Source organism: Pseudorasbora parva, chromosome 12 (assembly GCF_024679245.1).
Source record: "Pseudorasbora parva isolate DD20220531a chromosome 12, ASM2467924v1, whole genome shotgun sequence".
NCBI lineage: Eukaryota > Metazoa > Chordata > Actinopteri > Cypriniformes > Gobionidae > Pseudorasbora > Pseudorasbora parva.
In genome coordinates, this window is record NC_090183.1 from 16,306,876 (window position 1) to 16,328,879 (window position 22,004).

The window sequence follows — 22,004 nt, forward strand, 5'->3', positions numbered from 1 at the left end:
TGGTAAGCAAGTCTTGAATATCTTTTAAATGGCATGAACCAGGCAAACTTTGGCACACAATCTCACCAGTTTACGGAGTGCAGTCGGCTACAGTGTTTACTTCCTTTTTATTTGTGCTTTTAGCAACTTCTTTATTTGATATGCCATCTTAAATTAATTGAAAACTTTTCACTTTTTTTTCTTTTTTTAAAATAAATATAAATTAACATTCCAGATAGTTATGAATGTGTTATTTACTCATTTTAAATTAGTAATATAAATAATGTGATTATGCACGATAAAAAACATTTCCCAGTTTCTAGAACTATTAGCAAAAGTACCTGAATTTTGGCATGTTCACAACATAGGAACTAGAACGAGTTCTCAGCGCTCATTTAGCACCTACTACAGAGTAGGGTTTATTCCGGCAGAATAGGAGCTGCAAGTGACATAAATGTACACTGATTGGCTGAACATATGTGAAACACCAGCACCCGCCATTTAAAAAAAAGATTATAATCCATATATTTACTCCAAAAAACGGACTCTACAAAAATGGAAAACAGTGATGGATGTACCGCTCAACCTTTACACTAAAGAGAAAATTCAACGCAACTTTGAGGGGGGCGAGTGAAACATGATTATGCATTTCTGCTCAGCTATACTGTAAAAAAAACGTTATCTGGTTGCCTTATAATTTTGAGTTCATTGAAATTAAAAATTTGAGTTGATACAATGAACATTTTTGAGAATCGGCAACCTTTATTCAAATATTATTAAAAGATTTTGTAAGCATATTTGGTATTTGTGTTTTTTTATTTGTGATGACACAATGCCAAAGTGCTATTTTTCGATCCTCAAAAAAAGATTCCAACAGTTATGAATCAATGCATCGATTCATGATTCGGATCACGTGTCAAGCTACCAAACTGCTAAAATCACGTGACATTGGCGATCCGAATCATGAACCGATTCATTGATTCATGACCATTTGAATCTTTATTTGAGGATTGAAAACAAACAGGGAAGAGAAGACAATGCTGAATAAATTCTGCACTATTTGCATCTCGTGCTGCCAAATTGCAAACATTTGGCAATAGAGAATGTAAAGTTGTCTGATCATACAAATGAAGCACACCAAACTGAATTTGAGAGATGGGAAAATTGAAATTCTGTATAAAAAAATCTAAAATTCATTACAAAAGATGTATGTATTATTGTAGGCATTTATTTTTGTGTTCTTGTCATCCCTCATCAGAGAAAATACCATATAGTTAGTGAAGGCAAGTGTGTGTGCGTGTGTGTGTATTTGTTTAGTGTCCATGCTCCACTGGTCAGGTCAGTATTACTGCCTACAGCTATAACAGTCTTTCTCCCTCTGTCACAAACACAATACACACACTACTACCATTTGTATGTGCATCACTAAAATGCAGAAGCAACACTCATTTTATAACCTTGCTCCAGCTTTCTGTGACCCCCTCAAATATGGAGAATTTGAACCTCAAAAGGTAAGTAAATGTATTACTTTATTAAACTTTAAAAATGATTTCAGAGGATTATGTGCATAACAACGGCTCCCTCGACTACCACAGTGAGGATGCAGGCAGAGAATGACCTACAAAACACAGACTGCAGGATGAGTGCATCTGAGTTTCAGACGCGGTCCACTCCACCCCCCATCCCTGTTCACTCGGTTAGGGCTCGTTATTTTTACACAGCATTGCTTCCGCAGTGGTACGAAGCCAGGAGTAGCCACAATGGGCTACTGCAAAAATGTACACACACACTTTAGCACGGTATCTATCCTAAACTGACGTGATGCGATTAAGATTCTAGCGCGAAGCCATTTGTCTGCCCACGCCATATGAGACACGACTACGACATGACAAAATCAATCAAAAACCACAGCCAATCAGAAGAGCTTGAGGGTGGGATCTCTTTGCAAATGCACTGCGCACCAACTACATGGATAAGCAAGTACAACAAATTCATAAAAATTACACCATTTAACATTATTCAAATACATGGTGAGTGACTGAAAAAATCTTGTTTTTGTTTCCTTTAATTTATTTTCAAGATCTGAGGTGAATTATCTATTATTTTTTCGGTGGCTATAGACGCATAATATTCAAACTCACATTAAAGTAAGTACCATAATCCGTATCTGATTTTCATGATCATACTTTGTATGGTGTTGTACCAACCTCAACGTCGCAGAAATAGAAGTCGTTTCTAAAAAAAAAAGAATCCCTTCGCCATTGTGCTGGTTAGGACAAAACCTTTGATTAACATGGCAAAAATACCTTTTACCATGTGTCACAGCATCATGTCTGGTTAGGACACGGTGTTATGGCTATATGCCTGTCCAAATCATGTGTCAACACACTCCACCTTCTAAGAACACACACAATAATTCACTACTTTAGGCCAATCCTTCTCCTTAACTTCCTACTCTCGTGCCGCATGGGAAACAAAAGCCACATTTAGTCTGTCCCTGCTGTGTCTTTGTTCTGGAGTGGATGTTATACCGCACACTGCAATGATGACAGCTGCATGGATACAGAACATCTCAATAATCCATCTCTGGCTGCAATCCACAGTTACATTTCTTTCACATTATGTCTTTCTCTTTTTTTGTCCCATTAAAAAAAAAAGACTTTCAGTTTTTATAATGGTTCCTAAATGTGGATTCTCTCACTGATGTGGACAGATTCATAATGAAACATTTGAACTCTCTTGCACTAATATTCAGCAGCACCACAAAACATACAATGCAACCAGTGCAGGCTAATTCTTGAATGAATGACTCTTAAAGGAATAGTTCCCCCAAAAAAGAAAATGACCACATGATTTATTCACCCTCAAGCCATCCTAAGTATATATGATATTCTTCATTCAGACAAATACAATCTGAGTTATATTAAAGGAACATGAAAATAGGCTCCAAGTCCCTTAGAGTTAAACAGTTGATTTTTACCATTTTTGAATCCATTTAGCCGATCTTTCTATCTGACGGTAGCACTTTAAGCATTGCTTACCATACATCATTGAATCAGATTAGACCATTAGCATCATGCTCAAAAATGACCACCAAAGACTTTCAATATTTTCCCATTTAAAACTTAGCTCTTCTATAGTTACATCGTGTACTAAGACCAATGGAAAATGAAAAGTTGCTCATCTTCAGTTTAACTGTTATTGCGGTTCAAATAGATACGGTTCAAGATCTGCACCAAAATAAATATCTTCTGAATCGTCTCTCAAAAATGTCTCCATGGTTACAAGGCACAATCTGTGCAAGCAGGTTGCCACGTTGGTTATGTTGACGGACATTTGCATATTTTTAGCACTGCGTAATATCATTGCGCCGCATAAGCGATGTTTAACAAAAAGAAATGTTCCTTTAAAAAACGGCTCCACACGGCTCCAGGGGGTTAAAGGCCTTCTGAAGTGAATCGATTGGTTTGTGTAAGAAAAATATACATATTTAGAACTTTATAAAGTAAAATATTTAGCTTCCGCCAGACCGCCTTCCGTATTCAACTACAGCTGGCACACAACGTATGACGTCAGACGTAGCACAAGCGCTTTGAACAGCAAGAGGCATTACACTTTCTTCGTAAACTCAATACGGAAGGTGGTCTGGCAACAGCTAGATATTTAACTATACATTTTATACTTTATAAGTTTTAAATATGGATATTTGTCTTACAAAGATGCATCACTTCACTTCTGAAGGCCTTTATTAAACCCCCTAGAGACGTGTGGAGCATGTTTATAATGGATGGATGCACTTTTTGGGCTGCCATTCACTGCCATTTTAAAGCTTGGGTTACAATTTTTTTAAATATAGCTTTGATTGTATTGGTCTAAAAGAAGAATGTCATTTACACCTAGGATGGCTTGAGAGTGAGTAAAGGATTTTCATTTGTGGGTGAACTTTAATGCCTGTTTTCAAACCAAGAGGATTGTGCATTTTTAAGAATCATTAATGGATTCACTAAGTATAAGAATCATTACATTCCTTATGATTCCCATCCATACACAAAAGTCTTCCTAATGTGTTAGTGTGTATGAGGTGCGGCATATCATTGAAAAATAAAAGGTGGCATTACGATATCAACAGAATAAAGAAATATTCACACAGAATGCTTATCTCTTTTAAAGTAAAATGCACTGATAGACCTCTTTGATTTTTGAGCTTGTGTCTCGCATCTTTTGCATCAACTTTCGAATAAGCACTGTGATGTTAGAAAGCAGTGCCAGGTCAAAAGTAGTTTAACTTGTCTCAAGACTTTTACTTTTCTTTTTATTCCACTGCCCCATTTTTAAATGCAAAAACCCTTTCTGTGTAAATGGCCCGTAAGAATGTAAAAGTGTGAAGAAAAATATTCATACACTATTTAAACACTTCTTAAAAAAAAAAAAAAAAAAATCCAAAGCAGTGTCTGACTCAGTCACTGACAATGACTGTCTGCAAAAAGACGTTCCAACTATAAGACAGTCTGCTTCCATTCCAATCTCAGACACTTGTCCCATGAGAAGCTCCAGCCATGCTCTTATCACATCCAGCATGTCATAGTTCCACATGCAACCGACATTACTTCTGCATGGCTGTAGATGTAGGTCACACACACACGCACGCACAACCCCACCCACCCGCTCACTCATACCTGACACCAATACATGGCTCATGTTGAGGGTGGGGCAGTGGGGCAAATAGAATCAGTTCGGACCCTCCAGCCATCCCATATTATACAATCTCATAATATACAATATTCACCCTACCAGCAGTGAATACATGAGCACAACACTGAAACAGACACCCTAGCGATCACAAAGTTCCAGAGGAAACAGAGTGAGTTCTATTTAAACACTTCCCAATGACTCAATGTAAAAAATACTGCCGTCCATTACTTCCTCCAGCCGCTTCAACATGGGAGCATCAATGATATGGGGTAATGCAACTTCTGCTTTTCATAAAGCATTAGATTAAGCATTACATTTTAGTGAAAACATCCTAAGACACCAAGATTAGCCAAATTGAAAATTGAAAATGAAAACTTGCATTATTTGCTTTAAGATCTCTAATTAGACTGATTCATTTCTCAACGATCAACGATCATTGAATTTTCGATAAAACTCATCGATGGTCCATTAAGCAATGTGCGTATTTACGTGGCTGTTTTGGCTCATTTGAAAGAAAAATGTGAGAGCGTCGTTAGGGCTGTAATGATAATAGGGTCTCTTTTGCACAAATAATTCACTATGTACAAATTATAGTCAGCTGAAAATATGGTTTGACCCCAAAAAAAGTCTAACAAAAGGTTTCTCAGTGGTTTACAGTAGTAGCAAATGTACTTAAAAACATACTAAAAGTTTACCAAAGTTTGACTCCAAGAAAGTCCCCATTTTCAAAATGGCGGCTGTCATGTCCTTAAAATGACCATTACCCATTTGTATTCCTCCTAGACCAGGAACACTGGTCCCTGATAGGAGCTAAACAGGCAGTGATGAAGTAGGCCTTGATGTTCTTCTGCAGAGGCGATGCTTGCCTCCCTTTGACGTAACTGAAAAATCTGTCGTTTGCTGGGGCTGGCATCAATAAAAGCTTTAATTGGTCTAACAAGGAAGTTTTCAGTTCTGAAACTTACAGGATATTCTTATAGTATGATGACCTCTAATATGTCAAATTTTCAAGGAAACCTCAGTTCATGACCCTTTTAAAGTAGTCAAGGATGAATTTTGTTTTCCGCAGAATGGTATACACATGCTGCCAACAACATTTCAAAGAGGCATGCAATATCAAATGTCAGTATTGTCTTCCACCATCTTCTGAATCACTGATAATTGTGAATTTAGTTTTGTTGAGTTAAGTATAATGCCACTTTTATACTCAAAACATCTATAAATGATGCATTACATATGTATTACTTTATTCAAATTGAAATGAGTGACCATTTTAGAGGGTTCACACACAGGCCTCTGTTCGGGCTAATTCAGAATTTCAGAGTTGTTTATGATCAAAGTTATACAACTCCAATTTAAGTTACTTTTGGGTGCAATAACTTTTACATTGAATGCCAAGTCTGTGTTTTAGCAAAAAAAAAAACAGAAAAAAATAAAGTGTGTGTGTCCAAAAACACGTACTGAGTAGGAGTTACATGACAGGCTAAATCGTTTACATCTCTGGTTCACCCCAAACAAAGATAAAACCTTACAGTAATCTCACAAAACATGAATTCCATAAGTATGTAATTATGTCAGTGCAATTTAGACAAGTCCAATGGATTCATAAACCCACAAAACATGGGCTTAGACACCAAGATTACTTGGCTAGGTCAAATAATGAAGGAGTTAGGATATTTAAGAGCTTCCTGCCAATGTTGGAAGCCATCTTGAAAATTACACCTTTCTAGTGGTCAAACTTTGGTAAACTTTTAGTATGTTATTAAGGACACCTAATAGTACAAAAAACAGCAGAAAAACCTTGTGTTCAAATTTTTTTAGGGTTAGGTGTTTTTTTTCCCCATATATGCAGAAGCCTATTATGCTTTTAACGTGGTTCAACAATTTGAGGGCTAATGATACATCGTTTTGAGATATCACAATATAAATATGCGACAATATGTATCGTTGATACAAGCAATTCGATTAACGTTATTAAATAAGTTAAGTCGATTAAGTTAGTTTAATCCAAGGCTCAGCTTACTGTATTTACAAGGTATAATTCACCCAATTAAAAGTCATTTCAAGCCTATTATATTTTTGTTCAACTTCCAAACACAAATGAAGATATTTTTATGAAATCTGAGAGATTTCTGTTCCTCCATTTAAAGTCCATTCCTCTAAATAAAACTTATAAGATCAAAAAATGTCAGAGGCATTGTAAAAAAGATTCAATCGAGTGGTCTAATCCAAATCCTCTCAAGAGACATGATGGCTTTATATGATGAACAGAATTACAACGACATGCATACTGTAAACACAGACATTCAAATGCTTGCATGACAAGCAAAAACAACATGAGAGTGAGTGAATGCAGAATTCTAATGTTTGGATGAACTAACCATTTACAGTTTGGGAATGGTCATTTTGACATGCTTTCTAGCGATTAGAACTGTGACTGATTGCATTGGTCATCTGAAACGCATATGTACTGGCGGAATGCCACGAACATAATTTAATTCACCATATCATACATAGTAGCATAATTTTTCAAAGTGTTTTAGATGGTTTATTCTTATGTGTATAGTGCATTAATAGCAGGAGACCGAGAGCACCAGAAGAGACCTGGTCTAGATCCATGACTGTCTGCATTGCAAGCATAAGTACTGCGCGAGAAAACAAGTGACGAGTTTCAGTGACATTACTACATTAAACTACTATATCCAATGTTGAATATAATGTACCTAAAATATCGCAATAGTACTGTATTGGGAGTTCAGTATCGGAGTTTTGTAACAAATTGTGACAAGCGTATCTTTACACCCCTAGGAACAATACAAAGTCCTGAACATGATACGCAATAGAAATGTAGTAACTACATAAGTCAAGTTAAATCATATTTCCTCACAAAGATAATAATTTCATCATATACCGGGGTGTGCGCTTTGAGAATGCTATGGGACACCAGCAGATTAGAGCCCACTTGTCTCATATCGTCATGATTTCTCCCAATATTTCAAAGCAACTGAAACAATTTGTAAATGGTCAGAAAAGTGAATATCTTCTGGACGAGCAAGACATTTGCATTAGATGTTGAGGGCGTGTGTGAAATACTGCTATTAAGGAGTGACGCGATGAAAAAAAAGATATTAAAAAAATTATCATCACTAATAACGACTTGTTAATTTGTGGCCACTGTTCAAGTTTCCAACGTAGCCATGATTTAACTAGAATGAGGAAACGAATTAAAGGAACAAATTCTTACTTCGTGTCCACCATAGTTTTTGTTTTCCCCCTGCATGTCATGTCCAGGGTACAGTAATATACAAATAAAGTTTAAACAATGACCCTTACCTTGTCTAACAAGCAATGTGTTAAAAGAAACTGAAACAGATATTATATTTCTATACAATAAATTGGTTAGGTTATCAATGTTATCTGTTGTTTTGCAAAATAAAAAGACTACAGCATTTTTTTACCACAGTAATTGGCAAGAATATGTAGGCATTTAACCAATTGTTTTTTATGGAAACAAAGCTTTGTACGTCACTTGTGTCATATGATGAATATTCTTTATTTATTAATATTAATAACTTTAAATGTACTTAAGGTGATCACCAAGCAATAGGAACAAATAACGTGTCGGGACTCTGTATTGGCAAATACTCAATATTCAATGACTCGGATCACAAAAAAGTGATCGGGAGAACCCCATACAATTATATAGGATATAGCCTGGGATGGAGGGTGCAGAGCTAATGTCCCAAACAAATGAACACCGCTGTAAGTAACTTATTCTCGGTCTCTAAACTACAGCGAAAAAACAGCAACAATTACCATGATGATGTCCTCTCTTCCAACTCTGGAAGAATGTTCCATTCTGTGAACAGAGGTCTGAAATCTTACAAGTTGCAATAAAACCCAAAACTGCCCCTTTTACTTCATTAGTACACATTTCTGCTCTTACTATAAATGATGGAACGCAGCACATCCAAGATATAGGATAGTAAGTGTTGTCTGAGGGCATCAGTAGCCTATAAACGTATCCATACGGAGGACCCATCTGGGAATATACCCTGCAGGACTATATAACGCTGACATTGCAGTGCAAACTCACATCCTGCTCACCAGAGCCAAATGAATGAAAGTCATACACCATCCGGCTGCAAGCTAACGCAGTAATGCTAACTGAACTGAAATGAACTAATGACTCCATGGTTGCATGGCGAGGAAACGTCAGAGCTGCGTCCACACAGGCTGAGTCATGAAACAAGCAACTAACTAAAAATAGATCTCAAAGGAGGCAGGTGTGTTCTAATGCCTCACGTAACTTTGTTATGAAAGCAAAAATGAAAACCATTCTAGAGATGCAATAAATCCGAAATTTTGACTTTGATTTGTTTACGGTCATTAGTGTTGATCACTAATAATAAATAATGAAGATACTTATTAATAAACTAAAAATAAACAGTTATTTTGATTAGCATAAGTTGCTGCTAAGCCCTTAAAGAGATAGTTCACACAAAAAATGTTTAAGTATGCCATAATTTACCCTCAAGCCAGGTGTATATGACATTCTTATTTCAGACAAATAAAATATTTATATTAAAGTCATATTTAAAAAGTCCAGGCTAATCCAAATAATAAAGGTAATAAAGGCCTTCTAAAGTGAATTAGGATTACTTTTATAATGGATGGATGCACTTTTTTGGGCTTCAAACTTTGGGATGCCATTCACTGCCATTTTAAAGCTTGGATAAGCCAGGGCATTTTTTAAAATAACTGTATTCGTGTGAAAGAAGGATCTCATATACACTTAGGGTGGCTTGAGGGTGAGTAAATCATATAGTAGCTTTAAATTTTTGGTGCACTATCCCTTTAAAAAAAATACCCAAAAACAAATTATGTGTCATTACTTAGTTTCCTTATGTCATTCCAAACCTGTAATTCATATTTTGTGGAGAACAAAAGATTTTATCTCGAAGACAGAACTTTTTTAACAGGATATTCTTACCACTCATTTCATTATAATTCAAGTGAATAAGTCTTGGTACATAATTCACAGGGCTTTGAGAAAATACTCATAGTTATTCATAACTTTTGCCTCTATACATTCATTATGAAGCCATTTAAAATATCCCTGAATTACCTTTTTAAGATGAATATTAGCCAACAACAATAGATGGACAGACTGGTGCATCATTGAGCAGTTACAGTTAAAGCTGCTCATTTAAAAGGAAACATGACACTGTTCTAATGTAAGATTATTATCTAATTGGCAAGAATGTATTTCTTCAAAAGAGTCGGGAATGCCTCCGGAATCTGAGGAATGTGGAAACGGCTAATCAGCTAAGGTGCTGTCTCACCCCACAGACACTAAAGCTTTTACTGCATGCCGTGTAGGAGCATTAGCGCTGACCTAATCATTAGCACTGTCTTGAAATAACTTCCTCACCTGAAATAACTCCCTCTATGACACAAATGTAAAAACAAAAAACATAACCATTATCTCACATATTTCAAAATGGAATACTTTACAAACAGTAAGGAACTGTGTAAACCCCTAAAACCCTTTTTCGCTTTAGGTTTTAATTTCCTTTCTAAGACTGACCATTCACTAATTTCCGCAGAACTGACAGTATGACCAAGTTGAGCAAGTTTAAAAAAATATTTATCAGTATTTTTGGGGTTGTCAAAGTAACAATCATAAGATTTAAAAAAAAATAGTTTTAAATTATTTTACTTATATCATAATTTTATTCTACTGACAAATATTTTCTATTTTTCTTTTTTATTGTTTTTAAGGATTATCTATCATTAATCTAAGTGTTTAGAATAGTCAATAATTGCATTTTGGGGAAAAAATGTCTTTATAATATATAGAAAGGAGGTCCCTTGCATGTTAACGGGATAGTTTACCCAAAAATGAAAATTATCCCATAATTTACTCATCCTCAAGCCATTGGTATATGCAAATAAAACCGGAGTATATTTAAAAAATGTCCTCTTCTAAGCATTATAATGGCAGTGAATGGCAGCCCAAAAAAGTGCACCCATCCATTATTTAAAATGTATTTAATTAAAGTTTATTAAAAGTAATCCACATTCTACACCGCTCCGGGGCGTTAATAAAGGCCTTCTGAAGCGAATCGATGGGTTAGTGTAAGAAAATTATCCATATTTAAAACTTTATGAAGTCAAATATTTAGCTACCTTCCGCATTCAACTTACGCAGAAAGTGTAACGCCTCTCAAAATTCAAAAAACGCTTACGCTCCATCTGACGTCATCATCACGCTAATCATGCCAATTATGCCAGTTATGTGCGGTGTCTGCCATAATATAGATATTTGAGTTCATAACGTGTTAAATATGGATCTGTTTCTTACAAAAACTCATCGATTCTCTTCAGGCCTTTATTAACCCCCCAGAGCCGTGTGGATTGCTTTTATAATGAATGGATGCACTCTTCTGAGCTTTAAATCTCGGGCTGCCATTTACACACCTAGGATAGCTTGAGGGTGATTAAATCATGGGGTAATTTTCATTTTGGGGTGAACTATCCCTTTAAGAGATGAAAAGTTTGAAGAAAAAAAAACACCAAAAGTCCTGTTTCACAGTGTCAATCTGTCTTTCGGCAGGATCTGCTCACCTCAAATATACACATTGGTGTGTGGCAATTCATTAAAATCTCTATGAAACGGTATCTACCAGAAGCTCTACATTACCATATTAATGGCAGAAGAGGGTGGTGGCCTTCAGACGACCTGCTGTCGCCAGTAACATGGAAAGTGAGATGATGGATTGAGGACAACAGAGAAGAAGGTGTGAATGTGAATAGTGCAATCCACTTACATAAACTTTAACTATCACAAAAGAGAAGACAAGTGGGAGAAACTGTCACTCTGACATTGTGCACTGCCAGCAATATGACCCGAGGAGGCTAACAGAACAGATAGAGCACTAAATGAGGGGTTTTACATTCACGGCTCAAGAATGTAAACACTCACCGTTGCAAACAAGGCTGCCAGATCTCTAAGTAAGCTGCAAGCACGCAGCATAATGAAACACAAACACAGGCGGCCTGCAAAGTGGCAGCTAAACATCACCATCCTGTCCAAAACAAACATGCATCCCTCTAGCCCCTGTCCTAGGTCCACAAAAGCAAACAGAGCATCCTCCTGCCTAATAACATTTGAAGGCAAAAAAAGCAGAGAAGAAAAACAACTATTACCGTCCTGTGGGCATCCATTAACACTCTCAGTGCTGGACTGCGAGTAGCCAATTTCAGATCTCCGCTGAGTTCCCAGCAGGCCATTTTTCCGGAGAGCTCGATTACTGGGGCTGCTAAGCGGCGTGGACGTCCCATCCCGCTTTGAGAAGATACCACTGAAAAATCGAATAAGTTTACGTTCCTGCCCGCTTGAACGGGAGCCCGTCCCTCTAATAAATGCCTCCTTGTCCGCCAAAGATTTATCCGACAGCTTGAGAAGGTCACTGTTGTCCAATGTGCGATTCTTGCCCTTCATCCTCTCCCTGCGGCCCATCTCCGTCACAGAGTCGGTTTTGCTCAGAACCTCACCCACATCCAAAGTGTTTCGCTTCTCAGCGGACTCAGACTCGGCGAAAGCCATGTTTTGCAGAACCACGCCGGCTTGGGCCTGACTCTTCTCTCCATCGCGGCCGATGCAGCCCGAGCTGCTGTGGTGCTTCTCTTTGGAGAGCGCCCGTATGCGGATCAACTCTCCACCCGTCCAGTGGCGAAAGCTGAAACTTCGCCGCAATAGGCTTGGGTGCCTCTTCGCCGGAGGGGTTTGTGGTGCTGGTTTGGGTGACTTCCCATTCCCTTTAGCCAGCAAAGAGGAGATGCAGCTCTCCTTGGCCGTCTTGCCACCCTTCGCTTCCTCAGAGGTCTCACCTGACCACGTACTGACCGGTTCCTCTGTGCTCCGGGAGGTCTTGAGAATTTTCTTTCTGATGCCTGAGTTTTCTCCATTAGCATCTGTAGTGCTGCAGATTTCTCCACGCTCAGCATCACATTTCAATCTGTCACTTTCAGCTACATCTTCTGCCCTTTTGTGTACTGGTGCCCCGTTTTCAGTAACCTTCCTCTGTCCGTTCTCTGGCAGGATGCGCGTTTCATTTAATTCTCTGTCTTTATGTGAAAGCTGTGCCCTCCTTGATATTTTCAACCTGCCCAACTCAAGATGTCCAGTACTAAAGGTCCTGAAGTTCCTCATGTATGAGTGCGCAGAAAATTCGTCGGTCTCGTCCTCCACTTCTTTCAGTTCTTCCAGCGGGGAGCTCCGCGGAGCCTCAGAGGCCCCCTCCCGCCGATACGCGCTCACTTTAGGGTTCTCCGGCCGCCGGTGCGATGGACCTCCGCCATCCTGCAGATTTTCTTTTTTCACTAATGTCAAAGATATCCGGTACACGGTTTTTCTTTGTGGCGTACCCCGCTCCATCCTTTCCGGATAATTAGAATCAAGTAAGTACATTCTTCAGAAACCAAATCCAAGTAAATTAATTCACGTCAAATACGATTCTAGTGTAAAATCACCCACTAATGACTCCCAGAGAACATAACCATAAACATAATAATCTCACTCTCTGTCTATTAAATAAGTTGCTTTTTATAAAATTGCTGTGGTATGCACAAAATCCACATACATTTTCCTTTGCTGTGCCGGTGCGTTCTTCTGACTGTCGTTTGACTATTTGATCCCCACTAAATCACCTAAACGTCAAATGTAAAGCCCGTTATCATGTTCGCAGAAAAGTAAAGTCCGGCTTCAAATTCCTGCGTCCCGCTGCGAGGCTTGTCTGTCTGGGGGGAAATGTTATTGCAACACTGTCCTCCTAAAGCAGAAGAGTGTGATCTTCCCTATTGTGCCCGTGCATCCCCCGCCGCGCAGCCAGCTTGCTCCCTTTGCACAGGACCGCTCGCGCTTTTGTTTCCCGCCGCTGTGCGTTCCTTCTTTCATTCAAGTGTAACATTAACGACCCGGAGCTCGCTCTTAGCGGTATGCAGAACGAGAGTCCCGGGAAACGAGACAGACAGCCGGAACAGCTACGGATCCATAGCCGTCTTCTCTCCTCTATCAGCCCCGTGTGCTCCGTATACACACACAAATCATCCTGTTAAAGCCGAAGGAAAACCCGGAACGGATTACTCCAAGACGCGTTCCACACTATTGCTGTTACATGCGACTTGCATCATTTATTTGTCATACGGGGAGCGTGCAATAAATCAATATAAAATACAAGCATTATGCATTAAATCAGCATGCTAAAAACTCATCTTACCCAATATTTTGTAGTTGTAATGTTAATTAATGATGCACGAGAGCAATAGCAAGCACAGCTTGCAGCCTACTCGAAATCCTGCACACATAAATGTGTTATAAAGTAGCAAACCGACGCAGAAGCATATAGTTGTTATTCATATAAATGTAACGGCTATGCAGGCTTGTTTATTTGCTTTGGCGTGTCTAGAAAAGCACTAAATATGAGTCTGAGGTTAATCTACTCCGCTGGATGATCCACGCCGGGACACCGCATTATCCAGCGACGCGCGGGGGTGGGGTTTCTACTGCTCTGTCTATCAAAACCTTTAAACCCACCCGGGCTCCACAGGAGAAACAAGCGTGCTACAATCCAGAGTAGTTTGTGTGTGCATAAATAATTGCCTTAAACGGTGTATATTCAAAAAATATCTTAAGCAAAAGCTTTTATTGATGCATTAGCGGGGAAAGTATGTGTGTGAAAGGAAGTGATTTTCATTCATATAATTTCTTTGGTTCACTGAATAAATTTGTATTATTATTATTATTATTATTATTATTATTATTATTTTTATTATTATTATTATATACAATTATTAATATTAAAACAGTTCTCTATATTTCTATATTTTACAAAAAAATCCATATAGTTCGCTCAATGCAGTATTATGTGACAGTATAAAACAGAGTAGTATATATGGACTAATCACATCACGTTTCATAAGCACTCAGAACACACTTGAGGTCGAGCAGCTCTTTCATCTGCCCTCCGGCCATGTATCCATCACCCCTTCTCTCTCTCTCTCTCTCTAAGGAGGGAGGTGTGGATGTGGAAGATTACCCCTCTTATCTCACCGCTCAAATCCCTGTGTCTTCCTTTCGCCTTCAACACCGGCTGACATTTGTGGAATCGTTACAGAGATTTAGGCGGATTAGAAGCAGCTCATTTGGATGCCTTCTGTACAGCTTTTCTCACCATCACCTCTCCCCTGATCTCCCCCTAACTCACCAATGGAGCCCCACCTGCCTCTGTGAAGCTTCCATCTCCAGAGTCTCCATCTACTCCTGTCCGAAGACCTCATTTCCTTCATCTTAATAATACAAGCTAAAGAGATAAGTTGCAAAACCTGTTTTGTCAAAACAATAAAAGTTATTAACATTAGCCCATTTCCAATGACTGGAATAGTTAAACATGCATAATTATAATACGTTTTTTTGGGAGTCGCTGAACTACCGAACTACTGTAAACTTACCTTGTCATAAAAATGTCAACTATTTTTATTTTTTTGTTTGTTTTTTAAAACGCACATAAATAATTGATTGTTTTTTTGTTTGTTTTTTCCTGTATGTTAACAGAAAATTCAGAGATGCACAAATCTGGATAAACTGAGAATCAGATTATTTATTTATTTATTTGTAAATAGAGATCAGGTTTCATTACTGAATAAGGGTGCGTTCACACTTGTAGTTCGGTTCGTTTGGTTCGTTTGGTCCAGACCAAAAAACAAAATCAAAACATAGTCCGCTTGGCGTTCACACGGGCATTTTTACAGCGAACCTAAAGTTACCGAACCAAAGGCATAGGGAGACGGTAACAACCTGATTGGTCGGCTTATATGACGTAGGAGCTTGCACCGAACATTCAAAACAACGCTGTGTACTGGATTAAACGCCATCATTTTATGCGCGTACATATGCATTATTTTTACCAGCTGAGTTATTAAGAGCTCATACACTCTAAAAAATAATTCAGTGGCTTAGTAAATATCACAGTAATAATTAACTTTATTAACTTAATAAAATCTCTCAATATCATTTACTTGATGGTTTTAGTTAAACATACCAAAATAATTGACTACAAATCCAACAGTTAATTTTGTCTAAAATTTATAGTTATATTTAAGTTTTTTTCACTAAAATAATTTAGTATTCAAATAACCAATTATTTATTTTAAATATACTTAATACATTTGTGAAATTTATTTCAAAATATTTGAGAATTGAGAATTAAACCGATCTGTTTCAAGAACCACAAATATTACTTAATTAAAATCAAGATTATTAATATTTAAGACACACTGACAAAATTGAGTAAATTTACTCGATTAAAACAATGCACCCCTCCCCCACCCTCTGATGTGACGACAGCTCAACGGTTGAGTGAGTGCAGTTATTTGAATTCTCCTCAGTCACCAGAGCAGTTTCTTCTTCTCAGCATTGCAGAATTGGGGCATTTCCTCTGTGAAATTCAGGTTTGTATGTTTTATTTATTATCTATATAATCATTACTGTGCTAAAAGGCATTTTATTTAATTCAAAACAACATACAGGGGCAGTGTGAGTCACCTTAAGTTAACCTGTGGCGTTGGTCTTTGAAACGCCTGCTGTGTTGCTCAAAACACACAACTTTATTTCCTAAAGATAATGAATATAATGAATTTGGATGATAAAATCTTAAAACTGGGCACTGTTTGTTTATTGTCAGGTTATGGAGTCTGGCGCCTTGCAGCATCTTTCAGCTACGAATGAAACGCAGGACAGTGGTCTCGAGTTCAAAGTCCACCCGCAGACCGCTAACGTTAGTCCATCTCAGGCTCCAGAAACAGCGCTGATACGGTGGAAATGGGATAACAGACCGGTTGATTACACTTGAATTACTTTTAAATGTTTAATTTTTACTTCTAAAATGTTTGTTACATGAGTTTAAATGTTGTAAAATAACTGTTATTCTTTACATGTCAAAACAGTCATATATGCTGCTGTAACGTTATTGCTGTAACGTAACGTTACTCATCGACAATAAAGGCCATGTCATGTTTAAGTGTGTTTGTGTGGACTGTGGAGTATTTTAGGGTTTTATTTTAAGGTTTAGAGGAAATTAAAGTTATACTATACAAGTTAGTAATACTCATAAATAAAAACAGTTCATATTAGTCATAAATATTGTTTTTTAAATGCTTTTTACCCAATTTTTTCTACTCAATTGAATTTGTTAATATAACAAATGCAGTTACTCAGATCTACTTAATTTTTTTACTTACATTTACTCAGTTCATATGGTGTCTATAATTGATTTCACTGCTTTAAAATTTACTCAATTTTTTTAGTGTAAAAATGTTTCACCAAAAAAATTGAGTAAATCATAGTATAAGTTTTTAGAGTGTAAAATGTTCAAAACATTCAAAACAATGCTGTGCTGGATTAAACGCGATCATTTTATGCGTGTACATATGGCATTATTTTACCCGTTGAGAACTCATGAATCGAATGGCAGCGTTCACATATGTTCAAATGAACTGCACTAAATGAGCAATCGAACCAGGGTTCCTTTTAATCGAACCAAACATGACAAGTGTGAACGCACCCTAAATCTAGCCTAGAAATCTAGACGCACCCTAGTGGCAGCAAATCTAATCTGCCCGCGAGTGTCGTCTGGCAACTCTCAATACCCTTCTGAGCTGTAATCCCCTAACTCTTGCCGGGCCAATCACATCGTGTATAGAGTCGGTGGGCGGGGCCATAATGATGAAGGCCGAGTTGCGTTTGCGTGCTTCTAGTAAACACAGAAACTGGAGAACGGCGGTCTTTCGAATCAGCTTTGACCACAACTCTGGAAGACTTTCTCTGAGAAAAGAACAAAGAACGGCACTGAAGTCATTCTTAAAAAGGGAAGATGTGTTCTGAGTTTTGCCGACCGGATACGGTGAATGTTTAATCTGTCAACAAGCTCTGTTTCACCTGATATGATATGATAGTCATGATAGTCTTAGAAGAGGTGTATTCAAATCAGTGCATGTATATGAACTGCATTTTAAAATGTATTTTATAATAAATGATTCGCCAGGACATGTCAGCTTCATCAACATAAACCCACACACCAAACATGGTCCAGTTCCTTCAATATTGCACTGATCGTACGGCTTCAAACCTCTGCGCCGGCGAGGCTATAGAAAATCAGTTTAGGCAAATTATACACTCTGTCCACGACGATGTCCGACTTCAAACAACCCTCGTCCTTTCATCACATCCACAGGACTGCCACAAAAAGAAGCAAGCTTAAAAGCCAGGCATGCCCTTTGCTCTTGATGCAACACATCGCTCTTCACATGTTCTATCATCAGTGTGACTGCATGACTTCATACCGCCTGAATACTTTAACACAGAGAATGGAATATAAAGCAGGCACACATGAAATATATAACAGACCCAAGACGAAGGTAATGTCGAGAGCATCAAGCATGTTTCTGTCTTCCATATCACATTAATCTTTCTGCATTCATTTTCGCATGCACTTGAATAAAAATGACGATGAGGTACAGTTATTCTGAACGCCATGTGGCACCGCTGGGCGACCCGGGAGCTTGACTGATTGCAGAAAAATTCTCCAGTGTAGGATTTCCCACTGCATGCCATGAAATAAAAGGAGCACCGCTTACACTAGTTACAAACACAATGTCTTCAAAACATGCTGTAGAAATGTTCTCTGAAACTTTTGGAGAAAGGCTTCACACCATGCATAATTCAACTGATTTCAAATCAGTTTCTTACGAACGCACAAACTGTAATATCCTAAAAATAACACATTTAGAGATCATGCTTGCAAATTTAGAGCATTTGCAAAAAGAACTGGATAAACTTCAAAGGCAACATTGTCTAGAGAGTATTCTGGATTAGTTTTCCACCCTCCTTCTTTTTCATTCATGGCCAAGAAAAACACAGGATTCTGATAATTGCTGTCCAGACCATAAAAGCTGCATTAATGAAATTATGTTTCGAGATCCCTGTTCTGAAGAGGATGTACCGTGAAGAACCACCTGTCCTCTCAGCAGGCTGTACTGTTTTAGTGAGCTCCGAGAGCGCTTTGGACTACAAACGTCCTGAATCTCCCACCTTCACCATAAAACCAGAATCCTTTGTAGAGCAAAAACCATTAGTGTCATTAGTACTAAATGTGCGAAGTTTCAATTAGGGATGCAAAATGTTACAAATTTTAACCATGGCAAATACGATAAACCAATAATTTTTTTCATATTTTGGTTGATGACCAATAAATGGTCAATATTACATGTGTACACTATTGTAATAAATTAATTAATAATAAAAACACAAAAAAAAATCAAAACTTTAGTGAATTTAGGCATTGCAGCTTTCAATAAAACTATGCCGATGCAGTAGAAAAGGCAAACAAAAATTGAGAAAATAGAGAAAATAGAGAAAAAAAAGGCTGTTGTCATCCCTTTTGCTAATAAATAAGTAGGAAAACTTCAGCACCCATAATGCACTGGGCATGTTGCAGTCCTATGCTATGGATAGGTTTCAAATACTGCCTTGTAGTGTTGTCGTACTCAACGCAGTCTTAAAGGGTTAGTTCACCCAAAAATGAAATTGATGTTATTAATGACTCACACTAATGTTGTCCCACACCCGTAAGACCTCTGTTCACATTCGGAACACAGTTTAAGATATTTCATATTTTAGTCCAAGAGCATATGCAGCATATGCAACAATGCACACTTTAGTGTCCATGTCCAGAAAGGGAACAAAAAAATAATCAAAGTAGTCCATATGTGTATTAACCAGTTGGTTAATTAGAATCTCTTGAAGCATTGACAATACCTTTTGGTCCAAAAATAATAAAAACTACGACTTTATTCAGCATTGTCTTCTCTTCCATGTTCCTCAAATAAAGATTCAAATGGCCATGAATCAGTGAATAGATCAATGATTCAGATCGCCAATGTCACGTGATTTCAGCAGTTTGGATCACGTGTCAAACTGTCAAAATTTTCCAACACTAAATAAAACAATGAAATTCTTTCCCAAAATAAAATAAAAATCTTTGTAATACTTTCGAAATGTAAAAATAGGTTACATTAGCATATATTTAAATATACAACATCGATCAATACCGTTAAATTAAAATGGCACAATTTAAATAGCAAAAATCTCCTAACAGAAGTATAGGGACAAAGGCAAATAGTCTTGAAACATTTTGTCTATTTAGACACAGCAGAAGCATTTTAACAAGGAGCCCATAAAACAAAAAACAACCAACAAACCACAACAGTAGAGCTGAAAAGAATTCGCTGTTATGACAGACCTATGACGCAGATGCCCAGTGCCAACTTAACCTTCTCAAGGCAGGCTTGGGCCTGAGAGAAAAAAGGATCCCAGAGCAAGGTGGGTGGATGGACAGAAAAAAAATAAAAAGAAATGGAGAGGGAAGGAACAGCAAGGGATTTCTAAAACATGCTGACTTTAGCAGGTGTTCTCTGGCCCATTTGCTGCACTTGGAAGGGTTGGCAAGACTCACAGGGGAGAGACTTTCATCTGAGATAAAAGGCTCAGGTGGAAAAAAAAGCCCTGTTTATTGCTGCGCTCCAGTGGCAGGGTGTCGACAGGCCCTGTGATTGGCGGGTTTCATCACTCCAGAATCATGTAAGATCTGTAATACGGACCACGGATCAGGACAGGTGCAGCCCGCACAGAATCTCTGGTCCATATTATTAGCTAAAGCTTAAAAGGGAAAGCACCACAGCACTCGATGGGAATGAGCGAGAGAACAAGGATGTCTTGATCAGTGTTTTAACAACAGGTTGAAAGAATGACAGCAAGAGAAAGAGAAACAAAAAAGCTTTAACTAATAGAACGTAAAGTGCAGTCCACTGATACTTGACCACATTTATACATGAACCTGAGGGACAGGTTTCCCTTTGGAACAGAGGAAGGCCCACGGCTTAAACAGAAACTCTTACCTAAAAAGTGATGTCAGGTTAACCCAGTGTGAACCTCAATTTGATCATCTTTACATGATATGATCATGTCAGCTAGCAAAGTACCAAACAGTGTTGAATGATCCTAATGGAATATGTTGAAACTGAGATGAAACGACAGCAAAATAGGCAGATGTGCTTCTTAAAGGGTTACTTCACCGCTTTTTCATATTAAACTATGTTATTCCCTTAACTAAAACGAGTTGATACATACCTCTCTCGTCTCAGTGCGTGCACTTAATCTCTCTGACACGCAGTGACAATCTGATAGCATTTAGCTTAGCTCCCTAAGCCCAGTTCATTCACTATGGAACCAAACAGAGATCAATTTAGAAGTACCAAACACCTCCACGTTTCCCCTATTTAAATACAGTTACACGAATAGTTGAAAGATCAAGTATGGTGACAAAATAAAACGTGGTACTTCTCTAATCGGATTAAAAAGGAGAACTATAATGTATGGTGGATTAGCACTTGAGAGTACTTCGGCTCGGCGCAGTAAAAAGTTCCGGCCGAAACAGCTTTCCTCACACCTCCCCCTCACTCTCATTTCTGTCAATAAGGAGATGTGAGGGAAGATGTTTCGGCCGGGACTTTTTACTGCGCCGAGCCGAAGTACTCTCAGAAGTGCTATTCCGCCATACATTATAGTTCTCCTTTTTAATCCGATTAGAAACGCGCCACGTTTTATTTTGTCACCATACTTGATCTTTCAACTATTCGTGTAACTGTATTTAAATAGGGCAAACGTGGAGGTGTTTGGTACTTCTAACTTGATCTCTGTTTGGTTCCATAGTGAAGGAACTGGGCTTAGGGAGCTAAGCTAAATGCTATCAGATCGTCACCGCGCGTCAGAGCGATTAAGTGCACGCACTGAGACGAGAGAGGTATGTATCAACTCGTTTAAGTTAAGGGAATAACAGTTTAATATGAAAAGGCAGTGAAGTATCCCTTTAAATCCAAGAAAATTATCACTTTCATTGTCAAATAAGTTTTCTGAATAAGTGAAATTGTGTATCTGCAATAAATAATCTGCAATTATTCAAAAATAATGAATAATAAAGATGTAATAATATTGGTTACATATGTTATAGGAAACAATAATTAGTATCCATTATATTAATAAATTTATTACATACACTGTAAAAAAATTAAAAAAAAAAAAATCAGGTCTCCAATTGAAAATTTCCAAGTGACTGATCACATCAAAACATTTCAGTTGGCCGAAATGCATCAATTCACAGAATTTCAATTCGGCCAACTGAAACATTTGGATGTGAACAGTCACTAGACAATGT

General features: G+C 37.8%; 1 protein-coding gene across 4 annotated transcripts in view; it reads right to left on the minus strand.

Annotated features, from left to right (window-relative positions):
• Positions 1 to 22,004, minus strand: part of agap1 (ArfGAP with GTPase domain, ankyrin repeat and PH domain 1) — a 257,610-nt gene that overhangs the window by 161,713 nt on the left and 73,893 nt on the right. For 2 of the 4 annotated variants that reach the window (XM_067459345.1, XM_067459344.1), the window contains exon 1: positions 11,884 to 13,785. The exons of the other annotated variants lie outside the window; for them this stretch is intronic. In XM_067459345.1, the coding sequence (XP_067315446.1) occupies positions 11,884 to 13,147 (1,264 nt within the window). In that variant the 5' untranslated portion in view covers positions 13,148 to 13,785. Of the gene's footprint in view, positions 1 to 11,883; positions 13,786 to 22,004 lie in introns of those variants that run through there. 4 annotated transcript variants of the gene reach the window in all.